This window comes from Aplysia californica, unplaced genomic scaffold, assembly GCF_000002075.1.
Source record: "Aplysia californica isolate F4 #8 unplaced genomic scaffold, AplCal3.0 scaffold00199, whole genome shotgun sequence".
NCBI lineage: Eukaryota > Metazoa > Mollusca > Gastropoda > Aplysiida > Aplysiidae > Aplysia > Aplysia californica.
The window spans coordinates 535,325-560,572 of record NW_004797469.1 but is presented as its reverse complement, the minus strand read 5'-3'; the positions used below and the strand labels follow the sequence as shown (position 1 = coordinate 560,572).

Sequence of the window (25,248 nt, the reverse complement as noted above, 5' to 3'; positions counted from 1 at the left end):
CTCCCTCTCTCTCTCTCTCTCTCTCTCTCTCTCTCCTGCCTTCTCTCCCTGTTCTCTATGTCTATCTCTGTCTCTCTGTCCCTCTCTTTCTTTCTCACTCATGCTATGTTTGTCTGTCGGTCTGTCTATCTTGCTCTCTCAATCTGTCTCCTCTTTGTGTCTCTCTTTCTCACTTGCTCTTTCTTTGGTTTTGTGTCTGTATGTTGTCATTGTTTTGGTGTTTTCATCTATTTGTGTATGTATACAGTGGAGTCTGCATAAACCTATATTTTTTTCCCCCTTTTTAATGGTAGGTGTTTTACAGCGCTCCCTACTGCATAAGGTCATATGAGCACGTGGGACTCTCCAAACATTTTCAGTTGGAAGGAAATTTTGAATTTTGCTCAGGTGGCGACCGAAGCTTACTCTTATTGATTTTAGACCTAAGACCACCAAGAGATCTTTAAACGCCTGCAACTTGCACATGGGACCTCCAAGATTTTTCGCCCTTGTCTGAGAAGGCTTGGTGTAGATCATTCTTACCAGAAGATCAGGGGTGTGGCTGAAAGACAGCAGTAAGAAGGAGCCAAGGAGTAGCAGTAGAAAGGCTGCAGAAAGAGTCAGAAGCCCTGAGGAGGGCGCAAAGGAGGTGAGGGGGTGGAGCAGAAGCAGGAAAGGAGGTGAAAGGAGACAATTTAAGAGAAGAAAATTTTTCTGTCGCCACCCGGATTCGAACCCGGGACCTTTGAATAAGAGATGAACACCTTAACCTCTAGACCACGAGAGCCCCCAAACCTATATATGCGGGACTGCCGGGTTTTCTCCGGATTAGCCTTGTTTTCAGTTTAGAGAGGCTACTCAAGTAGAAGAGGACAAAATCTTGGATTTTATTTTCTTTGAGTTGAAGGTTGTTTTCTGATTTTCTGTGTTTGGCTTAAGCAGACTCGTCCATATATATGTATTTTAGTCCAGTCTGTCTCTGAACCAGTACAGAGTAAAGCTTGGTGAAAAGTGAGCAATTGATAGTAATAAAAATCTATACTTACTTTACTTTATCCGTCCTCTTGTACCTCTACAGCGTCGAGGGGAGAAAGAGCTTCCTGTCTCTAGCAAGTTTGATGGCCTGGCTGGATGGGATATTGAATGTTTTTAGGGTATCCTTCACACCCTGGATCCAGGTCTTTCTTGGTCTTCCTCTTGCTTTGTACACTGATACTTTCCTGTAGTAGGTTTTACTGGCAAGCTGGTTAGGTGCCATACATGTGAGATGTCCAAACCCCATGATTGTTTGCCTTTGGATGTAGTGGAGGACAGGTTTTGTTCCCACTATTCTCTGATCTTGTTGTTTCTGACCATGTCCCGTCTGGTTTTGTTGACGGCTCTCGTTAGACATCTCATCTCGTAGGTGGTTATCTTACGTTCCAGACTTTTGGTCAGGGTCCATCTCTGGCACTGGTAGGTCAAGGTGGGGATGAAGATAGAGTTAATGAGCTTGGCTTTGGTCTCAATGGGGATGTTAGGATGTTTGAAGAGTGGGGCAAGCTGGTAGCTGACGCTGTTAGCCTTTTGTACTCTCGTCTCAAATTCTCTGTTGAGACGTCCATCTTCCGAAAAGATGCTACCAAGATACTTGAACTGGCTGATTTGTTTCAACGGATTTCCATTGATGGTGATGTTAAGGTTTTCAGGTGTTCTGCTGATTTTCATCGTCTCCGTTTTTCTTTAACTGATCTTCATGTTGAACTTTTCACATTGTGTTTTCGGCCTGTCTGTGTGCTCTTGAAGTTGCTCTTCTTTCTCATATGCCAGGCTTTGATCGTCCGCAAACAGCATCTCATTCAGGTTTATCGGGTTGGGGTTTGCTTATTTTGTAATTTTGTCCATGTATATTATAAATAGTAGCAGTGATCGCAAACACCCTTGTCTCACTCCAGATTACCAAAGATAATGTACTTTGTTTTAAGAGGAAAATGTTCAGATTTCTTTTTGCTAGAATAGCTTGATAAAGTCTAAAGGCATGTGAGTAGTTTCATTGTTTTGCTTCGAGATCTGAACATAGCTTGTTTCTGTCTTGTAGTGCACTCATCCTTTATCCTCTCAAATTGCTCTTCCTTTTCAGCTTGGAATATAGAGAAAATTCACGACGCGTATGTGATAGCTGTCGAAGATGAGGCTCGTGAGAAACTTGATCGCCTCGCCTGGGCTCAACAGGTGCAGGTGGTGGACATGTCTCAGCTGATTGCACCCACTGTCACAGAAGTCACAGCTACTACAACTGTTACATCAACTGTTGCTGCTGTCAGCTCTGTCACCACCACTCCCACTGCCATCAGCAGCCCCACAGCATCAACACAGCAACAGCATAGTCTCGGGACATTTGTAGCAGACACCACCACAGCCAGTGCAGAGTTCTCAGCTAATAAAGGTGTCTTTGTTGTGTGATAGTGTTTGTGATTGAGAGAAACTATTCAAGGACTCTTTAGAATTGGCAGTACTGACTCATATTTTTTGTACTTGCTTCCTTGGTGCAAATGGTGTTAATCATTGTGCCACACTTGTCAGCTGTGGCTGATAGCAAAAGAGCAAGTAACTATGGTTGATAACTTTTGCCTTTTTTCACATTGCTGTTTTTTCTTTGTACAGCTTTGTTGGAAGCAGAGTTTCCTTTGGTGGCTTTTGTCCCCCTATATTAAAGATAACAATACCTGAGAACATTCATTGCACGTGAAAAAAAGCCTGTATTGTCTTACTGAAGTGTACTAGCTGCTGACAATCTTGTTTGATTGTGGGTGGTTGGCGGGTGCTCTGGTGCATCTTCTTTCCTATCAAACATTCTATCGTCCTTATCTCCCCTTCTTCTTTTTTATGTCTGTTACTCTCTTGTAACACCTCTAATCTTCTGGCGCTCATATGACCTTATGCTGTTGCGAGCGCCGTAAAACATCTACTAAAACCAACCTTGTTTGATTGTTTGAGTAAAGACAAGCACTTCAACATAATAATGGTTATTTAGTGGTGGGAAGAAGTAAGACAGGCAGACAAAAGCAACAAGGAGTCTCATTTTATTCCCGCAGCTTTGACCTGCACCACCACAACAGTGGTCAGTGACACTGATACTCAAGTGACCGTCACTACCAGCACAGCCGCAGTTGTCACAACGCAGGGCCTCAGTGCTCGTGGTGGCCAGGGTCGCGGGCTGGAGGCCAAGACGTCTGGGAAACAACGCTGGAGGCGGGGGGAGGGCGGAGAGGAATTTTTTGTTCAGCAGAACCCGCTCTACGAGTCTGCAGCTGCTCTCATCAACTCTGCAGGTGAGTACCTGGCCATGCTACTGATATACATTTTACATAGCCTCTTTATTTGTAAGTACTTTGGTCATTTGTGCCACTCAGTAAAAACAACTAATGAGTGTCCTGAAAGTGATTTTTGCACTCTGTAGAAGAGGTATTTTCCTTGATGCCACAACTGTAACAGTCCCACAACAGACTTATTTTGGTTCTGTTGATCAGTCTCACAACAAAATTTTGTCTCTGCTATGTAACCCCTACACTTAAAAAGTTTACACTGGCTTGTTGTGTCGATGGTTTAGTGGTTAGGCTCACAGATACACAATCGTAAGGTTCTAGGTTCAAATCCTATCAGAGCCCTGATGCTGGTGTCCTTAGGAAAGGAATTTCTCACAAATTTTCCTCACTTCTCCTAGGTGGGAATGGGCACCTGGCTGTAGTCAGAGAAAGATCTTGTCAGTTTGAAAGTGTTGGAGCATGTGCAATCCTCAGATTCCACTGTATTCCTTCTCTTAGATGTTGATAATGTTTCCTCTTATTTTAGGGTCTGCTGGGGTAATAATAGTTGTAAAGCGCGTATAGCATGCTGCAGATCGGGGATATAATAAATAAAATAAAATAAATTACACTTTTTTTTGTCCCAGAAGGGCACTTTGGTTTACAAGGGCAAACATACAATATTCATACATAAATATATAATTAGGAATACACAATATTACCCAAATACAGAACAGTTTACAACCATGCCACTGTCGGTCGCCACTGCAGCGCCCTGTATTTTGAGCAAGGGTTGTTGTGTCTTGCTCAAGGACACACCCCAGTGACCACCCATCTGATCCCCGTGTCACCCACACTTGGTTGAACATTACTTGAGTCTAAACTCACTACTCACTTAGCCACTGGAGCCCCCAATATGCACTATATAAATTCAATCATTATATATTTTATGTGGAATAACACCTCTTACTGTTACATAGTTTCCCGGAGTTGTCATCATGATCATATTACAACCTGTTTCAACATCACAATGTCATTTCCATGGTAATTCTCAGTATCTGTTTTTCCTTCTCCCCCCTTTCTTCTCCCACCCCAACCCTTCCTCTCCTCTTTCCTTCCTTAGATCCAGCGTCCATGCCTGGAGAAAAGAAAAAGAAAAACAGCCCTTCTCCAAGAGGAGGGTTTGACAGCGGCACAACCAACGGTGGTAGTGGAGAAGAGAGTGGGGAATGGATGGAGATGAATGGCTATAATGACACAGGCAAAAAGAACAAAGGTTTGTGGATGTTTAACTAGTTTGTACTCTGATTCGAGAACATTAACTTGATCAAAGCTATAGGAAAAAGATAGATACAGTTGGGTTTTTTTTTACATACACCTGGTGTCCCAAGGGTCTTGAATATTTCACTGTAACTGGATAGATTGATGAAAAAAGAGGATGGCCAAGAGTGGTATAATTTTAAAAAAAGTTAAATTCTTGGGCAACTGGAGATAATCAGGATATTGCAACATTTGAGGATAGCTGAATATAGGACTGAGTTGATACCCAAGATTGCCAGTGCTTGCTCCGGACCAGGCACTTTTGAGAGCTGAAAGAAGTTCAACGGTCAGTTCTTCTCACTCATCCATGGTATAGAAAAACAAGTTTCTCTTGTTTGCAGTTTAAGGACTGTCTGGTTGTAGACAGTGCTGAGGTTCTATGGTGTGGTCTGTTCTTTCACTTGTCAGTGATGTTGCTGCTCTAACCTGTTCCTGATGACTTGTCTGTAAGAACTGTCAGCATCCCACTACCACTGAGTGGATGGTTGATGGGTGCTCTGGTGTGGTGTGCTCCTGCTTTCCTATCAAACATCTATCTTCCTTGTCTCTCCTCCTTTTTTGTGTTTTGTTACTCTCTTTTAACACCTCTATTCTTCGGCACTTATATGACCATATTGTGTTGCAAGTGCCATAAAACTCTTACTAAAACTAAAAAAATACCCCACTACCACTGGACAACTTTTGTTTCAGGGTGGTACCTCTTCTTTTAAGGTTCTATTTCTTTACTATTCCTCTGTTTATATGTGTCACGACATAGTGGAATCAGACACCAGTCAATTTTTGGGCATATGGAGTTAGTGGTATCGTCTTAGAGCCTGTCCTTTTGCCTTGCTTTCGATGAAAAAAATGTTCATTTATCTTGGATACAAGTGGAGGTATTTGCGATTAAAGGAGGTGGGGGTCGCCTGGTTTCAGAAGTTAAATTAGCGAGAAAATTGCCCCTAAAGTTTAGTTATTTCCTTTGCTTGAGAGTCCGTTGAAACTTACAATTTACATCTTTTATGTCTTTTATCAACGTTTTTCCCTTAAAATCGCGACAGAAATGTGTTCTTTAATGGGCATGAAAGGTGTGGTGCCAAGAAACAAAAATTCAATAAAAATTCCCAAACCTGTGGGAAAAATCCCCAGTTTTCTTCACTTTCATTATTTTGACGAGCGCCTGATTTCACCCCGCTGACTCACATATGTCTGTCTTGCTTTTCTGGAGCACTAAACTGCCGTTTTTGTCTTTGTATCCTTCTCTGTACTCAATAAAAATTGTATATAATTGCCTTGGTAGGTAAAAGACGCAGCAAGAATGGTGGTGGGGAGAGCCCAGCCATTGGCGACTTCCTCTTCAATGGGTCCATCAACATGAACAGCAATGGCAGTGACCCTCACTACCGAAATGGTGGTCACTCTCAGCTCAGTGGCAGCTACGACCTCAGCAGGGACAGCTCCTTTGACCTTGAACTTGATGACCCTGGCCCACACCGTGAGATGGCCATTGATGTGCCAGAGAACTTTGTGGCGAGCGTCAAGTCCCCACCTCGCTACCCACCGCCCCAGGTGGCTAGCAGCATGCACAACCAGATGAAAGACAGGGGAAATAACTCTCACTCTCAGACCTCACTTAATTCCGGTGCAAACAGTACTAAACACCAGTCCTCCAGTCTCCTACAACCGGCTGCACATCCGGCCCAACCCACAGCCCATGAGTTGGAAAGATTGCATCATCATCAAGAAGAACTCAAGGTATGCACCATGTGTTTTCTCTCAGTACTAGTTAATGTGTCTTTGGCACTTATATGAACTATTTAAGTTACAATTACAGTAAAACTCGTTCTTACACTAAAACAACTGTATACCCAGCTTTATGCATGAATTATATACAGTCAAACCTGCCAAGATGGTTGCCTGAATAAGTTGGCCATACAGCTACTGTCCATTTCCCCCCTTGCTTTTTTTCTATGTAATGACACTGTGTAAAACGATAGCCTGTCCAACACGGCCTCAGCCACTTTATTTTATTAACCAACAGCTGAAAAAAACCTGTCTATGATGGCCGAGCAAATCTTTCATTGCTTGATGCTTTGCATACTTTATAATGACTCCGGATGCTGTGGAGTCATCATTATCCATTCATTTGTCTATATTGTTAGTCTCCCCATTGAATGAACTGTTCATGTTTACTCAAGTTGATCTGTTGGCAACAAAATTCAGCTGCTGGTGAAGGTGTGTGAACCGCTATAATCTAGTAGCCCTGCCCCACATCTCTGACCTATACGAATCGTCATTTTTCCTCTACTTCTTTTGTATATTTCTCACTCTCTTGTGAACTGCTATTTCCGGGGTGCCTTAATAGTCGAAGCAAACTTTGTGCTATTGAGGCTAGAGAGATGAGCAGAGTAAGCCTGATTCCCAGTTTGGACTTTCTGTTTACATCCACCCCTTAGTGCTCATATTATGACCTTATGCTGTTGCGAGCGCCGTAAAACCTCACTAAAACTAACTGACCTACACGAATCAGAAGTGAAATGAGCAGTTGATTTATGTAGCCAGTTGATAACAGTGGATGTCAATATGAACTTGTGACAGCTCATTCACCGAGTGATGGTGATCCATTTGTTTCACAGGGGCACTCGGTCTTCCTTGTCTAACAGATTTTTTGTTTTGCTCTTGCAGTGCATACTGTCTTCATCTTCTGGTACTATCCGTAGAACTTAATCACAGCAGCCACGAAACCTCTCTTTTCAACCTCCCTCCAAAAGAAAGATAAAAGCCCATTCTAATTGGTCTCATGGCAGTCTTAGGCCTTCGACCGCTTCCATTTGGGAAGAAGGGAATGGTTTTTACTCTTCATTTGGATCAAGACTGCCACATGTCTTGGACGGTCACTTTTCTTCTTGTCAACGAGTGGCTGTCTTATACAGGTTCAACTGTAGTGTGTGTGTGCGTACCTGAGTGCGTGTGTATGTGATGTGTGTGTGTGTGCTAACACCTCTAATCTTCGGTGCTTATGTGACCTTATTGTGTTTCAAGTGTCGTAAAGCGCTTACTAAACAGATAGTTATAGTTTTTACAGAAGTGCTGTAGTAGTTATTGTTTTTGTTTTACAGAAGGGCTGTGGTAGTTATCATATTTATAGAAGTGTTGTAGCAATTGTTGGATTGTTTATACAGAAGTGAAGTGTGTTCTTTGTGCTGAAGTGCTGTAGCAATTATTGGCTTGTTTTTACAGAAACGTAGAGAGGAAGAAAGTCGCCAGCAGGCAGAGGAGGATTTCCTACGAGCTTCTTTAAGGGGTTCCAAAAAGCTCCAGGCCTTGGAAAACAAGAAACCACTGACACAGATCCCCTCAGGGTTTGTCAACACAGCTTTTGATGATGAGGATGATTTGGAGGACGAAGAGGATGATGAAGTTGATGACATTGAGGCCAAGTCTCAGCCCAGACAGTTGTCAGATGTTATGGTTGAGGATCGGTACCTGAAGAAGAATATTGGTATGTCCTGGTGATATGTTTTTATGGGTTTTAGATGAGTATTTGCACCTGTATTTTGAGGAGGATGGAATGGGAATTATGTAGTGGAAGCTGATATGAGTTTTTATAGTGTGATTCTTCATATACATGACTATGTCTTGGGTGTGTCACTGTGTATCTTCACATGTGATTGTCTCGTAAATGTTTCACTTTGTATGTACATATATGTGACTGCCTAGTGTGTCACAATTTTTGTTTACATAAATGTGTTTTGTATCAACACATGCACCTATGTCGCTAGTGTGTCACAGTTTATCTTCACATCATGAAGACAATTAGTGTTTCGTTGCTGTAGATTTTTTAAACTACACATTTCAGGCACTAGTATTGGTACCTTTAGTTTTGTTTGTTTGCATCAATTGATGGGGAACATTTTGTCTTTTGTTTGGGCCCAGGTGTGGAAGACCTGTTCTCCAGCCTGCACCACATCCGTAGCACAATCACTGGGCCGGAGGACCAGAAATACATTGCCTTCCTGCGATCATTGTTCCAAAACGACCAGTTCCAGCAGGCTGTGAATCTGCACTGTCAGGTCGGTGGACAAAAGCTAATGATTACTGTTGAATGGTTGAATTTCACCAGAAAATAGTTTCCTCCTTCCAGGAACTCCATGTTATAGTAGGACAATTTTAAAACACAATTTTAAATAGATTTATATTGTTATCAGAGTTCTGTCTTCTTATGTCTTAAAGACTGAAATATGCTGTAGTCTGACCTAGTTTTCAATTTTAAGGTAGTCAAAATTGAGCAGTAGACTTATGTACGGTTTGACATTGTTCTGATGCCTCCCTTTGTTAAACAGCCCTGACGGCCAAGGAAAAAGATTCAATGTGACTTGTGTATGAAAAGTGTCATTTGTAGGTGAATTACAGTCAAACCTGTGTAAAACGGCCAACCAATGTCAAGGAGAAAAGAGGCCGTATAACACAGGTGGGCGTCTTAGGCAGGACTGATCAAAATGAAGAAAATTAATCATTCTCTTCGGAGGTGTAAACCGGGGCCGATCTCCAGCTTTAAGCCCCATTTAGACGTACAGTTCGCTGATCGACAAACTGTAGGATATCGAGAGGATTGCCGGCATTCTGTCAATTTCATGTGGAAACTGAGCGTGAAACGAGAAATCCTCTCGATATCGAAGGGTTTTCCGTCCAACCACCAGATATCTGGCGACGCCAGATATTTGCCGGTCGGCGAACTGAAGGAGTGACGACGAGGGGGCTGCTTCTTTGATGTTGCCCCAGGCGGAGTTGAAAATGCATTCCAAAAATTTCATAAATATTCGTCAAATAAAAAAAATAATAAGATTTTCGTGATCAGCGACCCAAAATTATTAAAATTCACACGAGGAACGCAATTTAATCGCGAATTACCAAGTTAAATTCTTTTTGTGTGTTTTCTTTTGTTTTACCATTCGGCCCACCCCTTCATTTTTGAAAGTGAAGGCAAATAATGTGTCACGTGGTGTGACATGTACCGCCGAGATATTTTGGAGTCAGCTGAGGGCTACACACCATTGCTTCATCTGGACTATTCTAGACAGTAGATCTAGACCACAGAATTCTACACTTGTAGAATTCTGTGATCTAGACAGTGCTGTTTATTTAATTTTTTTTTTTGTGGTCTACCCGCTACCAGTTTTACTATTGCACAGGTCTTCTAGCCTAGTTCTAGTACAATGTCCGTGTGGAATAACAAGGAAACTGGGCGCCTTTTCGATAGTTCCCACCCCGCTTATTTGAACCTAGAGATCTTGATCTAGATTTAGATCAGAAGGTTATGTTTGATGCGCGGCGAGTGAGCGAGAGATATCCAACCTAACTGCAGAACATCAAATTATGATAAAATGCCCCCTCCCCCCCCAATCCCCCCTCCATATTTTTATTAGATTTGTAGTTGCCCCCCTGGAAGCTCCCTAGATCTACTCTTGGGGCCAAAACCAGCGAATAGTACTGGGGGGGGGGGAACTACCACCGAAAAAGCGCCGATCTTCTAGAGAGTCTAGTCTAGACAGAAGGCCTACTACTATTTCACAGGTCTTCTAGTTCTACTACAATGTCGTGTGGAATAACAAGGAAACAGTACTACAGTTTATCGAACTTTATCGAACGTTGCCAGTGAAGGCAAATAATGTGCCACGTGGTGTGACGCATACCGCCGAGATGTGTTGGAGTCAGCTGAGGGCTACACGCCATTGTTTCATCTAGACGATGCTGTTTATTTATTTATTTATTTTTGTCTACACGCTACCAGTTTTACTATTGCACAATGTCCGTGTGGAAAAACAAGGAAACTGGGCGCTTTTTCGGTAGTTCCCACCCCGCTTATTTGTACCTAGATCCAGATCTAGATTTAGATCAGAAGGCTATGTTTGATGCGCGGCAAGCGAGAGATATCAAACCTAACGGCAAAACATCAAATTATGGTAAAGTGCGCCCCCCCTTTGAACCCCCCTCTACATCTACTCTTGATTTCTAGCTGCCCCCCTGAAACCCCCCTACATCTACTCTTGAGACCAAAACCGGCGAATAGTAATTGGGGGGGCTACTGAAAAAGTAAACTGTTCTACAGTTCATCGAACATTATCGAACGTTGCCAGTATTGTGGAAATAGAATATTTGTGTGTGTAGGTACTTCTTTTTAATAGCCATTCTTTAGCCCAGATGGTCCTCTTTCTAGATTTCTTTTTGGATTTGAGAACAAAAAATGCTGCCAAATCATCCAGGTAGCTTGCTTCATCCATTGTTGACGTTTTTGACCTAGATCTAGCTACAACAGTCCAAGGACGGATAAAAACTGTACGTCTAAACGGAACTTCTCTCGTCGACAAACTGTCAGTTTACCGATGACCCAGATTGAACTTCCGTTGGTTAAATTGTCAGTTTGTCGATCAGCGAACTGTACGTCTAAATGGGGCTTTAGACAGCCGGAAGGCGCATTCTAAAGGGTTTTTGTTTTCTTTTTTAAAAAAGGAGGGGGTAGTGTAAGAACAATTTTTTGTGTTGTTTTGTTTTTTGGTTAGTTTTCTTTTTGTTGCTGATTTTGTGCAAGGGTAAAATAAAAGTAAGATGATGTAGACTGAGTGACATGGTAAAACAAACACACGGGTCACCACCACTCGGAGAACGAGCGACTCTTCTGTTGCAAGTTCATGTCAACGTCCATTGTTACTTTGATACACATTAGGTAAACAAAACAGTGACCAGTCTCCTCGCATACGATTTGTGCATGAGTCGTGGGCGGGACTTATAGGTTATGACGGATTACGCTTCCCTCACCAACAGTTGAAAATATATTGTTACCCAATGGTCAACTTGGATAAACATTCATTGGAAGGACTCACTATTATGACAGGTAAATGGATTATGACGGCCCGTCCACAGCTTGAGGTGCCGATTCAAAATTTATGACAAAGTGTCAGGCAATGAGTGATCTCGCCTGGCCGCCTGAGGCAGGTAAATTTGACCATGGGTTGATAAAATAAGGTGGCCGCGGACGTGTTGGACTGGTGACCTCTTTACACAGTTAAATTATATAGAAAAAACGTAAGGGGGAAAATGGAAAGTGGCCATTTTTACAGGTGGCTGTATTATACAGGTGGCTGTCATGGCAGGTTTGACTTTACATGTATTTAGAGCCTTTTGTTTTTCTCTCCTCCTCTCTTTCTCTCTGTCACTGTTTCTCTCATTCACTGTAAGTCTTTATTTGTGTGTGTACAAATTACATGTACTGCTGGATCAGAGGCTACTTGACTAAAGCATGCTGCCTGAAATCATCAAGATAAGAGTGGGGATGTGGGGGGAAAATCCACAAGTCATAAAGGCATATGTGCATTTTTAAAAGACCAGTACAAGTTTATGACGTAGCTCAAGAATATGATGAAAAAACGTTTGCCTTTCTCAGGTGATTGAGATTATGTCAAGGTCACCACCAGTTCGACCTCTGACGGATGATGTTGCTGAAACAGGCACAGAAGTCCAGTACATGATGACCCAAGCCCCACATGATCCTCATGCCCAGGAGTTATTTGCCCTGCTCAGTTCTCCTTATCTTAAGGCAAGAGACAAGTGTCTATGTGTGTGTGTGTGTGGGTGTGTGTGCGCACGCTATATGGTGCCTGAGTGCCTATGTCTGCTTTCCCTACTGAACACCAGGCTATGGTATGGATGGCTTTGATTCAAATCTGAAAATGGTTGGTCTTGCTCCTCCCACTTGGTTCTTTACTATTGGAGGTAAATATTAGATTTGAAAATCCCATCTATTGAATAACCTTACAATGCTGAAGGAAGCGTCGACCCTTTGAGCCTTCCCAAGCCTTGAGCCAATACTTGGGGGTAAAACCCATATAATTCTCCATTGCAGAGTGTGCTAGAGTGTCAGGATGCAGTGGCCCAGCAGGTTTTGCAGGCCCAAGAGGAGATGGTGTACCAGGGGGAGGTTTTGGACTATCCACTGGTCCAGTATGGTGAGGACAGTGTCAAGATCATACACCTGGAAAAGACCAATGTGCATTTGGTAAGTACTTCTCTCTCTTTCTCTCTCTCTCTCTCTCTCTCTCTCTCTCTCTCTCTCTGGCCCAAGAGGCCTCCCTCCCTCCCTCCCTCCCCCTCTCCCTCCCACTGGTCCAGTATGGTGAGGACAGTGTCAGGATCATACACTTGGTAAAGACCAATGTGCATTTGGTAAGTACATCTCTCTCTCTCTCCCTCCCTCCATCCCTCCCTATATCTCTCTCTGCCTCAGCAGGACCTTCATAAGATGTTTTATCCAGCGTGAGGAATATAAGATACATCGTAAGATGTTTTATCCCGCTTGAGGAATACACAGTAGTCTCCTCTTAAAATCCGGGTTCTTAGGAACAAGGAAAATATGGGATCTGAGCCGACTCATCAAGGGGAGAATCCATGGTGACTCATGTTCAGGATGTTCAGGTCCACAATCGGTTAAATGGTTTCCCCTTACTCTGAAATGTACTGATGTGACCCTGTTGCTACAGATACCCTGAAGATGTCCCTGAAGAACTTCTACATAAATACTTCAATGTGGTAGAGCTTAGCTCCTGACAGACCCAGCTGGAGAGCAGCACTCATAGTTCAGTGGGCAGCAAATCGTATGTGGCTTCACGAATAAGAAATGCTGAAACCAAAAGATTTCGCACAATTTTGCCAAGTCTAATTTGTTGTAAGGTCAGTTTGGAGTGACCATATCTCTGGCGACTCTAAACATAGATGAAATATTCATATGTCAGATGATTTAGAATTTATTTTGTTTTGAATTGGTATGCTGCTTGGGTGGCTAATGCAAGGCTTTTAACAAGGTTGGATGGTTACATTTTCAAATTGCTTTTGGACGCCACTGCTTATATCTTGGAGAACATGCAACCAGTATCACCGATTAAGAAACCTCAATAAAAAAGAACTTATGGTTTACAACATTGAAACAGTATGCCAACTCTGTGTGAGTGTGGGTGGTGCTGTATGGTAGAATCAGGCACTTGTCAATTTTTGCCTATATGAAGTTATTGGTATCATCTTAAAGCTTGTTTATTTGTTAATTTGTATTTGTATTTCTCAGTGAAGAAAATACTCGTCTATCTGGAATAGGAGTCGAGATATTAGCAATTGAAAGAGGGGGGGGGGGCTTACCTGGTTTGGGTAGTAAAATTAACAATAGAATGGCTGCCAAAATTGGGTGACTGCCATAGCTTTAGGGTCGTGGGAAACTTAAAAATTTACTTTTTGTGTGCCTTTAACACTTTGCCCCTATGGGACACAGATTTGCGACGGTGTGATATAAGCATGTACTGCATCTGTGTCCTGGTCCGTGGGGATAAGTGTTTTGCGCGCTGCGTGGGTGGAAAGTGTTAATTGACGTTTTTCAGTAAAATCTGCACTGAAAAGGGTTTTAAATGGACATTTAAAGTGTTGAGCCAAAAAAAACAAACATTTGATAAAAATTGCCAAAACAGCGGGAAAATGCCAATTTCTTCATTTGCATTATATTGACAAATGCCTGATTTCATCTCGATGCCTCAAATATTTTTTTTTGTCTTTTCAGGGTGCTACAGTAAAGAATGAAGGTGACTCGGTTATCATTGGTCGCATTGTAAAAGGTGGAGCTGCAGAGGAAAGCGGTCAGTGCTTCAGCATGTTTTGTTTTTGTTGGGGGCTTCTCTTAGTCAGAACTAGTGAGAGTGTTACCGTTGTTGTTGAAGCGTGGCACTTTGTCCGATGTTGTCTGCTCTGCACACTTCTTCCCGGGGGCTCTCGTGGCCTAGAGGTTAAGGTGTTCGCCTCTCATTCAAAAGGTCCCGCGTTCGAATCCGGGTTGCAACCCAAAAATTTTCTTCTCTAAATTTGTCTCCTTTCACCTCATTTCCTGCTCTCTAGCAATGTTCTGTCGTCTGCTTTCGTCTCCTCTTTCTGCCCCCACCCCCTCACCTCCTTTGCCCCTTCCTCTGGGCTCCTGATTCTTTCTGCAGCCTTTCTACTGCTACTCCTTCGCTTCTTCTTACTGCTGTCTTTCAGCCACACCCCTGATCTTCTGGTAGGAAAGATCTACACCTAGCCTTCTCGGACAAGGGCGAAAAATATCGGAGGGCCCATGTGCAAGTTGCACACGTTAAAGATCCCTTGGTGGTCTAAAATCGATAAGAGTAGACTTCGGCCGCCACCCGGGCAAAATTCAAAACTTCCTACCAACTGAAAATATTAGGTGTGTCCCGCTCATATGACCTTATGCAGTTGCGAGTGCCGTAAAACACTTTACAAAAACAAAAAAACAAACAAATACTTCTTCCCAGTGTTTCTATTATCCTGATTTATGGTGACATTAATTTACTATTTAGTGGACATGGTGATCAAATCTTTTGTTGTCAACAGTGGTTTTGAACTTGAGATTGCTTTTGAACGTTAGCAGATTATTATTTTTTTTGCTACTCTTTTTCTCAGGCTTGTTGCATGAAGGTGATGAGATCCTGGAGGTGAACGGCGTTGACATGAGAGGCCGCAACATCAACGAAGTCTCAGAGATGCTGGTGAGTCACTTTTTCTCTTCCTGCTTGCTAAAGGTACCACTGGTTGGTTCTACTTGTTGTCTTTACCTCTCTTCTTTAGGTTGATGTGTTTTTTTAATACTATTTTTTTCCTGCTTTGTCTTTTTTCTGTATTTTTTGTTTCTTCCTGCATTTAAAAAAATCTTTTCTGTTTGTCTGTCTTTTTTCTGAGCGCTAAATGATATCCAATGTGTCAATGTCCTCCACTAGCACAGACAGAACCCTGTAATCACTATGAAGTTGAAGAAAGTCTTTGAATGTTGACTCTGTAAGTTTTGTTACTCCCTAATATAGGTATGAGTTTAAAAAGCTGTGTAATACACATCACCTTGTCAGGAGGATATCAATGATCTTTGCAAATGCAAAGGGTTATTTTACTAAAATTTTTGTGTCCGAGGAATGAACATGGCATAAAATATTGGTGAAGGTAAATAAAAGAAAATATGCATGGATGACCACATTCCTAATTTCAATATTCTTGAAAGTTTGATGTAGCCTCAAACAGTTTATTTTTCAACTTGTTAGGTATTAATTACCTTTGGCAAAGGCATGTCCCGCAAAGATGTGTTCAGCAAAGATGTGTCCCTCAAAGATGTGTGCAGCAATATGTCCCTCAAAAATGTGTGTAGCTAAGACATGTTCCTCAAAGGTGTGAGCAGCAAAGACATGTTCCTCAAAGATGTGAGCAGCAAAGATAATGTCTCTCAAAGATGTGTGCAGCAAAAACATTTTCCTCAAAAATGTGTGCAGCAAAGATGTGTGCAACAGAGATTTGTTTCTCAAAGATGCGTGCAGCCAAGATATGTTCAGTTAAGACATGTCTCAGCAAAGTATATCTAGCTGGAGTTCATTGCATTGAGACCTGATGTCCCTATGGAGTACATGGGGGGGGGGGGGAATTTTTACTCATAAATTGTTGTCTTTTTTTCCTAATCAGTGTGTACTTGTGACAACACAGCTTTTGACAGAGAGGTTGTCTGCCTGTTGTTTCTGTTGTTACCCAGAAGTGCATTTACTACAACATATTAGAAACATGTGGAATCCACCTTGAGTGGAGCAAACCTTTTTATTTCATTCATTGCATGTCTATGAAGATGTTTTTGGAGATAGTGTAATGGTTGAGTGGCTTAATGTGTTTCCGGATATTGTTGTATATTTCAGGCGAACATGAGTGGAACCATCACTTTTATCATCATCCCTGGGCACCGAGCTCAACTCAATTCTCAGCAACGATCAAACATTGTAAGTTTTTTTTGATAACCTGAGATATGCTCTAACGATCACCTGTATTAGACAATCACCTGTTACAAAGGGCCATCCTCCATTTTCCCCTTGCAGCATTTTTTGTACATTATAATGACACTTTTTAAGCTGGCCACCTGTCTAATTATGTAACTTTTCTCCTCAACAATGGATGGCTGTCTTAAACAGTTTTGGCTGTATTTGCAACCTAGAACACCTTTAGCACTAGCATGGGTCTCAATATTCCGCTATTTAGCGGATTTCCGCTACCGCCATGTCCTCCGCTAAACCCCGCTACTGCGAAAGCGGGTCAATCAGAAAGAGTGTTCCTGGAAGCAGAGTGACTGCCAGGCCTCGGGAATTACCCGAGAATTTGAAAAAAAAAATCGCCGAGACGCGGGAAAATACATAAAAGATCTCGAATATTATTTGAAAACCAAATCTGATAACGTCCGTAAGTTAATTTTTGCCAGTCGTGATTGTGATGTTAATTCGGCTTTTCCCGGTGTGAAAGTACGTTTCACGCGAACAGGCGGCTATGGCGGCAAGCGGAATTGTGTGTGACACCGGGGCTCGACCGGAAAATCAAGATCTCGGAAATTTGTCTGTAAAAGGAGGTTCTGCATTACATACGTGGTGTCGCCATGAAAATAATGTTCGTCACTGTGCTGTCGCTTGTGGGGACGAAAAAAAAAGAAAAGAAAGTTATACAAGCGTCTTGTCGGGCTCGTCATTGTGACCGGTCAATGAACCTGCACGCGTTCTGAGCGCTGTGAAGTATAGGACTCCGGAATGGGGGGAGATTATTGATTTTTAAAAAAGAAAAATACACTCGGGGATGGGGGGAGGGCTGGTCGCAACAAAAAAAGAAAAGAAATTGGAAGCAAGTTTTAATATTTAGAATTTTGATTACTAGATCTAGATCTACTACAGCTCTCTGCAAAGTAAAGTGCGCGTTTGTGCATGCCTTGTGTATAATCGGGATCCGTCATAACTACTTGTAGGCGTGTTAATGAACTTAGGGCAGGGGCCTAAGTGTTCGCGTTTCATTGGATGGGTGACAGTAAATTATGTCTCTATATTTTAGCTTTTTGTTCAAGATTCGCAGATTTTCAATGTCACTGTATCTTGCCCTCCAACAGTTCTTACACCTCTCACACTGAATAGGTTTACTTGAGCTATTCAAGTTATTACTCTACTTTGAGTCTGAGCATTAATTTTGTCTTTCACGTTTATTATATGAATCATTACTCCCAGACTGGTTCATGACAGTCGATATTCTGGTTCTAGGCCTTTTCCCAGGCTCAAAACAAGATTCATTTTAATATAGTTTATATAGGCGAATATGATAAAGGTAAAATATAAATAAGTCGCACAAGACCACAGTGCGCCTCTACTTTCTGTACGTAATCAAGATTGTAAATATTTGGTAAGTGACTCTTACTTGAAATTATATTCCAAACCCTCAAACTGGTATGAAATAACCCTGCTTTGGTAAATTTATGGTTTTTATTTCAACATTATAACAGTATAATAATAGTGGGTGTCTCACAAAAATGGGCTTCTGTCGCGATCACGCGGAAAATTCCTCTTTTAAAAAAATTCTGAGTTGAGACCCATGCACTAGTGAGACGAGGAAGATTAAATAGTATTCTTTGCATTGGGACCAGGGTTCTGTGCTTCAACAGTTGTGTTTTTTGCTATCGAAATTCAAAATGCAAGTTACTTGTTTCAAATTCTTTCTTATAATGGTTCTGTCAAGGTTGTAAAATCAAAGGTTTCCACTCTTCAATCACTTTACTACTTTGCCAGAAAGCATTACTTAGATTAGTTTCACAATTATTATTTGTGAAATTACTTTTCTTTGCTTTTTCTTCATGTTCCATATGTTCTTACAGAAATGACATTATACTGTTATGCTGAAATGACCCTCATGCAGACTATTGAAATGATTATTATGCAGACTTACTGAGAGGACCATTATATGAACATACTGAAATGACCGTTATACGGACTTACTGAAATGACAAATATATAGAATATGTTAAAAGAGGGGCACACTAGTTCCTTATACCCATGATGTTTGTTGTTGTTACCGGCCAGATGCATCTGAGGGCGCTGTTTGCATACGATCCTGAGGATGACCCATACATCCCTTGCCGTGAGCTGGGCATCAGCTTTTGCAGAGGGGAGATCCTGCATGCTATTGCACTGGATGACCCCAACTGGTGGCAGGCTTATCGGGAAGGAGAGGAGGAGGATCAATCGTTAGCAGGGCTTATACCTAGCAAGTCTTTCACTGAACAGTAAGCTACTTCATTCTCTTGGGTTTTCTATTGAGCTTATGTTGCATCTTTTCCAGAGACATGTAACCACTGATTTATTCTGTCCCATCCCATCAGAGGTGAACTTTACTAATACTTGATTGGCAAACCTGTTCATTTCAGTTTGCAGTTCGAGTCTCACTGTGAAGTTATATATTCCAATCTTATTAGTCTTGTTTTGATTGCATTGTACTGTGTGATCAGAATGGTTATGATGGAGAACCTCCATCAAGGATGTGAAGATCTACGCTTCTCAGCTGGGAATTGCAGCTTGGACCATACGATTGTGAGTCCAAGGAAGATGTGCCAGTGTGGAAGATATGTGGTTCTGTGAGGGAAATGAGATGACGAACCTTTTTGTAACTTTCAGTTGATAAAGTGAACCTCCCTTTCCATGAATTAGTTGGAACTGAATGACTAATTTTGCCAAGTCGAAGGTTTTAATGTAAGCAAAGTCTAATCGACACGAGGTTTGTTCATTTGTGATTTTATGGGGAGGTTCATCCAAAATGCACCATGTTACAATGCTTTGCCCAAATATCGGATTTATTTTTGTGTCTCTGACTTCTCAATCAATTGTCATATAGTTTCCAAAAGAATATATGCTATTGCGCTTAGTAGATTTGAGGTGAATCATCAAGTATTTCCAATTGTGTGCTGAGATACTATTTGTGAGGCATCGTGGTGAAATCAGGCTCTCGTCACAGTAATGAAATCCAAAAATAGGGCTTTTTTGGGCAATTTTTTTCTTCTAATTTTCTTTTTTTTAGCCCAATATCTTTTATGTCCATTTAAAAAACTCATGTTTGTGTGGATTTTACTGAAAAACTTTGATTAAAGGCACAAAAAATGTATATTTTCAGTTTCCAAGGACTCTCAGGCTATGGAAGTTACCAAACTTTAGCGGACATTTTCTTGCTAATTTGACTTCTGAAACCAGGCAACCCTGACCTCTTTTAATCACAAATAAATCGACCTCTATTCAATATAGATGGATATTTTTTCACCAAAAGGAAGGCAAAAGAACAGGCTTCAATACATTGCACCCGCGCTATGAGTATACTCGTAGCTGCCGCGCGCTTCAGTCCACCGAGCTATGACAATAGTCGTGTCAAAATACCGGTCCTCAAAATCAAGTCCGAACCACTTAATCCAGGTTTCTATTGAAAATAACAGGTAGCTTGTAGCTTGTAAAAACTCTCATTAGCTTGTTTTGATCCTGTTTTGCACCAAGTACGAGTTCGCTTTGTTGTTTTGTTACCCCTATTAATGACAAGAAAGCGAACCTTTAAAACTTGAGTTGAAAAATAGTGACGAAAACATCTGTGCCTATATTTCCACCCATAGTATGTCATTGAATACAAAAACATCACTTATACTCATTAGCTGGATGATCTAAAAGAAGACAGTTTCTTGAGCTACTAAAACAGAAGTTTTTTCTACACTTGTTACATTTGACACTAGACTTTCTCTCAACTTTCTCAAGACGATAACAACGAAAACAATTTCTGCGCTAGAGATGGACGAGTCTCTTTCATTGCCGCAAGGTTGGCCTACTCGTAGGTGTATGTGCAGATCTGCAACACAAATGCCTCCATTCGAAAGAGCGAAGAAAGCACCTGTTGGAAAATAGATACACAAGAAAGAATTGTTGGTAAAAGCCATCCATGATAAGAGATATTTATATATGATAAAGATAAATTTGATGGATCCACGAAAGAAAGTTTAGGTGGATATATAGGCTCTACCAGTACATCAACATACAACATTCAGCAGCAACACAGCAAAGTACACATTACAAATTAAACTACGCACGCACCAATGCACCATTCAATCAGACAAATGTACACACACAGTACAACTGTACGGGATGAACCCTTCTCTCTGTCTCGCTCATTCTTTTCCCCTCTCCCCCCCCACCCCCTGTTTCTCTCTTCCTCTCATGCAAGAGCAACTGAGCTGAGGCCACATAGATCTAAATAAATTATTCCCTTGTTCACATTAAAATAAAAAAATTGATGATACATTTAAATTGAAACAAATAATAACAAACTGCAGTAGATAGCAAACGTTATCAATCAGTTGTAATGTTGTAAACTAAGAGAATCGTCTCAGGAAGCACCATTTTGAACGTGAACAAGCAGCTAGCAACCGCACCTTGGGATAAAAGAAAAATGCCAAAAATATAATAAAAGCGAAAAAAACGTATCAATTCTAACCAATTTATAAGAAAACACCAAATTTTAATCATTTATACAATAAAACACACGTTTTAGTACCACCCGGGCCAATATTAGGTTTCGATAGGTCTAGCTGTTCATAGATGCTCAGTGCAATCATCACTTACCCGTTGGCTGCACCACTTGGTCCTGGTTGAGGACTTGCTACGTCATTGTCAGACTCTTTATCTGATTCAGAGTCTCTGTCATCGATAGAAAACTCACTAAATGAATCATCCAGACCATAATCGGGGTCAGAATCGGACATTTTACTTGAAAACTTGTTTGTTTTTTTGTGAAGACAGTTGAGCAGCTGTTCTTTGTTTACAAAATGGAGGCGAAGGAAACGAAAGTAGTCGGGAAATTGAGGTAATTATCCGGGCACCTCTAACGGCTAACTCTTTCAAAAAAGGAGTTACAAATTGTTTTTAAAAGTTTAGCCATCCTTTACCGAAATAAACCACTTAGCAGACTCTAGGCAAATTATTATAGCGACAGCCGGCTTCGCTCTGGGCCCACCGACGATCGACCGATTTCGGTCGATATACAAGGCCGTGAACTTGATAGCGTTAAGGAGAATTAAGCACTCACTGAAATTTTCATGGATGAGAAAAAGACCAACAACTACAAAAAGTGTTTGTTGTAACATATGAACCATGTTCTTGGTTTTGTTATCGGCATAAGCGGCAAAGAAAGTGAAAGTAGACATTAGTCTAGAAAAACAAGGCAATCAGATTGATTTTAGTGCCTTGAAAACTTTGAAGAAAAGCAAGATCTAGACCATAGATTTACGATTAGTTGCTATGGGTAAATCGAGTGCCGATAAGTAGCAGTCGGACAAAGAATTAGATTGTTTTCTCTGCTTTTTCCTTCCTCTTTCTCTCTAATAATATTAAAAGAACATTTAAAGTAAAATCTAAGCGAAATGCCATATTGATAGCCTAAATAGTTTGGGCACAATGTGTGTCTAAAGTTACTGTGTCGAGTTCAGATTGATTTTTTCCCCCCAGCTCGCGGCAAGCCAGGTGGACACAAGTGCACCACCCCCGGCAATCCAGGATGAATAGGGTTAAGATGATATCAATAACTCCATATGCCCAAAAATTGATGAGAGCCTGATTCCACCACGTCATGACACATATACCACTCAGCCTGGGTTGGCCATGGAATGCAGGACGGCCTCCTTCTAAATGATCAGTTAGTCATTTCACAATTAACCATTACCACACATGTCCTTTCAATGGCTCATTCTGTGCTTTCTGTTCATGCCCCACAGACCCCGTTGTCTCTCAGTGTAAGCTTTCTTATTTTATAACTTTTTCCTTCTCCATTCCTTATTCTTCATCTTGCCCATACAATGATATCTATGAATTTCCTTCCATATACCATAATCACTCAAATGCTTTCCATTCCCCTCTCTCATTAATTTCTGCTTTGCTTTACAGACGAGTTGCAATGCTCACTGCAATGGAGAACAAAGAGAACAAAAGAAAGGGAAGGGTATGTGCCTGTGGCAGGAAGGAAAGGAAAAAAAAGAAAAAGAAAAAGTCCCTGTACAATGGAGGATCTGAAGGTAAGCTTATGTCAATGCTGTGTCTGTCTACTTTTAGAGTGTGATATAAAGAACTGAGGAGAGGAGATGAGAGTGAACATGTTATGAAGAACTGAAGTGATGGGAAGAGAGTGAGTGTGATGTGAAGAAATGAGAAGAGGAGGAGAAGAGAATGAGTGTGAAATAAAGAAGAGATGAAAAGAGAGTGAGTGTGATGTGAAGAACTGCGAAGAGAAGAAAGTGTGTGTAGTAAGAAGAATCGAGGAGAGAAGAAGAGAGTGAGTGTGACATGAAGAGCTGAGGAGAGGAGAAGAGAGTGAACGTGATTTGAAGAACTGAGGAGAGGAGATGAGACTGGGCCTGATATGAAAAATGGAGGAGTGGAGAGCAGCGTTTGACTGATATGAAGGCTTGAGGAGAGGATAGTAATTGAATGTGATATAAGACTTGAGAAGATGAGTAGTGTTTTAGTGAATTATGAAGATGAGAGAAAGGGATATTGCTGTTGTCATTTTTTACTCCTGGCTTGTCTACACGACTTTTCACAGATGCAGAAGAGACTCTGACTTATGAAGAAATCTCTCGCTACTTCCCGCAACCCAACCGCAAACGACCTATCATCCTGATCGGCCCCTCCAATGTTGGCCGACAAGAGCTACAGCAAAGACTCATTGACTCTGACCCGGATAGATTTGGTGCTCCAGTGCCTCGTAAGCTGGATATGCTCTTTTGCCCTCCTTACATTTTAATCCCTGAGGGATTGTAGACTAAGAAAAGTCATCATTTTCAGCTTTTGGAGATGTAACTTGAAAACCGTGGGCACCTGCCGGGCTCATGTGTGGGGTTTTTTTTTTCCTTCCAAACTCAAGATAGGAATAAGCCTGAAGCAGGGGAAGGGAGGTGTGGTAAGTTACACCTCTTTTTCTGACAAACGTTTTCATACAAAGTCGAAAACAATCATCACCTTACTTGTTTGGCACAAAATAGGATGCTGGATTAAGCATGGCAGATGTCAATGTTTAGCATGAAAAACAAAAGTGTTATTCATGTTATTGCTTTTTTAAAACATTTCCATTAAGAACTTTTTGCTGGAGTCAATTTTTTCATATTCAAAATAAGTGGCATTTCCATTCATCTGTGTCTGGGCCCTCTTGCATTTTCCGTAGGCTTTACCTTTTTTTAAGGACGTGTAGAGGCATGTGTAAGAAGGGAGGATGAGGTGCTATCAGATCTGGTGGAGGAAGATGGGGATTTTTTTTGCCTTTTTTTTATATTGGTATGCTTAATTCCTTTCTCATTTCCTCTATTATTTTTTAATTTGCGTTTAAGGCTTCATTTTAAGTGTCCTTGTGCGAAGTGCTTCTACACCACTACCTTATATTCCATGTGTGAAAGAAATTTCGTTGAAACTTCTTCACCTTATGACAACTGAAAGTAATTTTATTTCATATGTTCGTGATCAACACTTTCACCTTCCTAAGTTAAACAGAAGTGACTATTTTAGAGTTTATTTGGGTAATAAAGTTGGAAAAGTTTTCAGACACTAATGAATTTGGCTTATGAACAGCTGAAAAAAAGAGTAGTACCAGCAGAGCTTGCGTAAACCCGGCTTTCGCAGTGGTATTCAGCCAACTAAACTAGGAGCCGGTGTCAGTAGTTCTCAAGTTTTGCCATAGAACCTGATATCTGGCGAGATAAAATTTGTGTGTGTGGTCTTGTTTTTTCAGATACCAGTGGTTAATGGTGCACCTTTCTACTCCTTCGACTTCTGTGTTGTCAATGTCTTCATATATTTTAGGCCTTTATTATACTCCTTTAAGAGAATATATAAAAGGTCTTTGCTTAGCACTCTTCCATTGTTCCACATTTGTAGACAATGGTAATTTCTGGGATTTATTCTCAGAAACAGTGTATGTCCATCTGTTTTCTTTGTGTGGTGTTTCAACTCAAAATGCTGTGGAAACTTCTCTGTCATAGACACTACACGTCCACGACGAGCCAGTGAGGTGGACGGCAGCAATTACCATTACATCAGCCGCGTAGACTTCCAGGCAATGATCCAGCAGAATCAGTTTGTGGAGTACGGGGAGCACCAAAAGAACTTCTATGGCACCTCGGTGGCTGCCATCCGACAGTTGGTGGCTCAGGGCAAGGTCTGCATGCTCAAACTACAGCCAGAGGTGAGTCCTGTGCTAGGAAGGGGCATGTGAATCATTTGCTGGGAGGGGAGAGTGGAGGTGAGGTATGTGCAATGGGTGGGGGTGAGTTATGTGCTTGGAGGGGGAAGGAGAGGAAGGGAGGAGGATAACAGCCCTTTTCAGGGTATCCAGCAAAGTCGTAAAGTCGTAAAAAAGTCGTAAATTCGGTGCCCTGGTCGTAAAGGTCGTAAATGGTAGTAAATTTGCCTTGAAGGTAGTAAACATTTGGTAAACGGTCGTAAATTAGCCTGCATACTGAGTGATGAAGCCAGTAAAACTTTTCAGTGAGCCCTAGCCGCGGTACATGACATCGTTGTTGCCGGTCGCGATTGTGATATAATAGTCGTTCACCTTTTCCCCGTCCGAGAGTACGTTTCATGCGAAAAGCCGCTATAGCGGCAGGTTGAAGTGTATGAGACACCGAGGCTCGATTGGGAAAATCAAGATCTACTTTCGCTTTCGTTACCACCCTGAAATTTGGCGAAGATAGACTGATAACGCAACATTTGTAATATGCAGGTTGTGCAGTATAAATGCTGTGTCGCCGTGCAAATAGAAT

General features: G+C 41.5%; 1 protein-coding gene across 7 annotated transcripts in view; it reads left to right on the top strand.

Annotated features, from left to right (window-relative positions):
• Window positions 1-25,248, top strand: part of LOC101847344 (MAGUK p55 subfamily member 5) — a 72,680-nt gene that overhangs the window by 34,290 nt on the left and 13,142 nt on the right. For 6 of the 7 annotated variants that reach the window (XR_004858573.1, XR_004858572.1, XM_035969945.1 and 3 more), the window contains 15 exons: window positions 2,099-2,404; window positions 3,054-3,290; window positions 4,387-4,539; window positions 5,863-6,317; window positions 7,803-8,064; window positions 8,499-8,635; window positions 12,004-12,156; window positions 12,463-12,615; window positions 14,158-14,233; window positions 15,051-15,136; window positions 16,316-16,396; window positions 18,500-18,702; window positions 22,385-22,512; window positions 23,040-23,201; window positions 24,469-24,671. Coding sequence is in view for 5 of the 7 variants with exons in the window: in XM_035969945.1 (XP_035825838.1) it covers window positions 2,099-2,404; window positions 3,054-3,290; window positions 4,387-4,539; window positions 5,863-6,317; window positions 7,803-8,064; window positions 8,499-8,635; window positions 12,004-12,156; window positions 12,463-12,615; window positions 14,158-14,233; window positions 15,051-15,136; window positions 16,316-16,396; window positions 18,500-18,702; window positions 22,385-22,512; window positions 23,040-23,201; window positions 24,469-24,671 (2,795 nt within the window). In the remaining 2 variants the exon portion in view is untranslated. The remainder of the gene's footprint in view (window positions 1-2,098; window positions 2,405-3,053; window positions 3,291-4,386; window positions 4,540-5,862; window positions 6,318-7,802; window positions 8,065-8,498; window positions 8,636-12,003; window positions 12,157-12,462; window positions 12,616-14,157; window positions 14,234-15,050; window positions 15,137-16,315; window positions 16,397-18,499; window positions 18,703-22,384; window positions 22,513-23,039; window positions 23,202-24,468; window positions 24,672-25,248) is intronic. The other variant, XM_035969946.1, reaches the window with a different exon arrangement.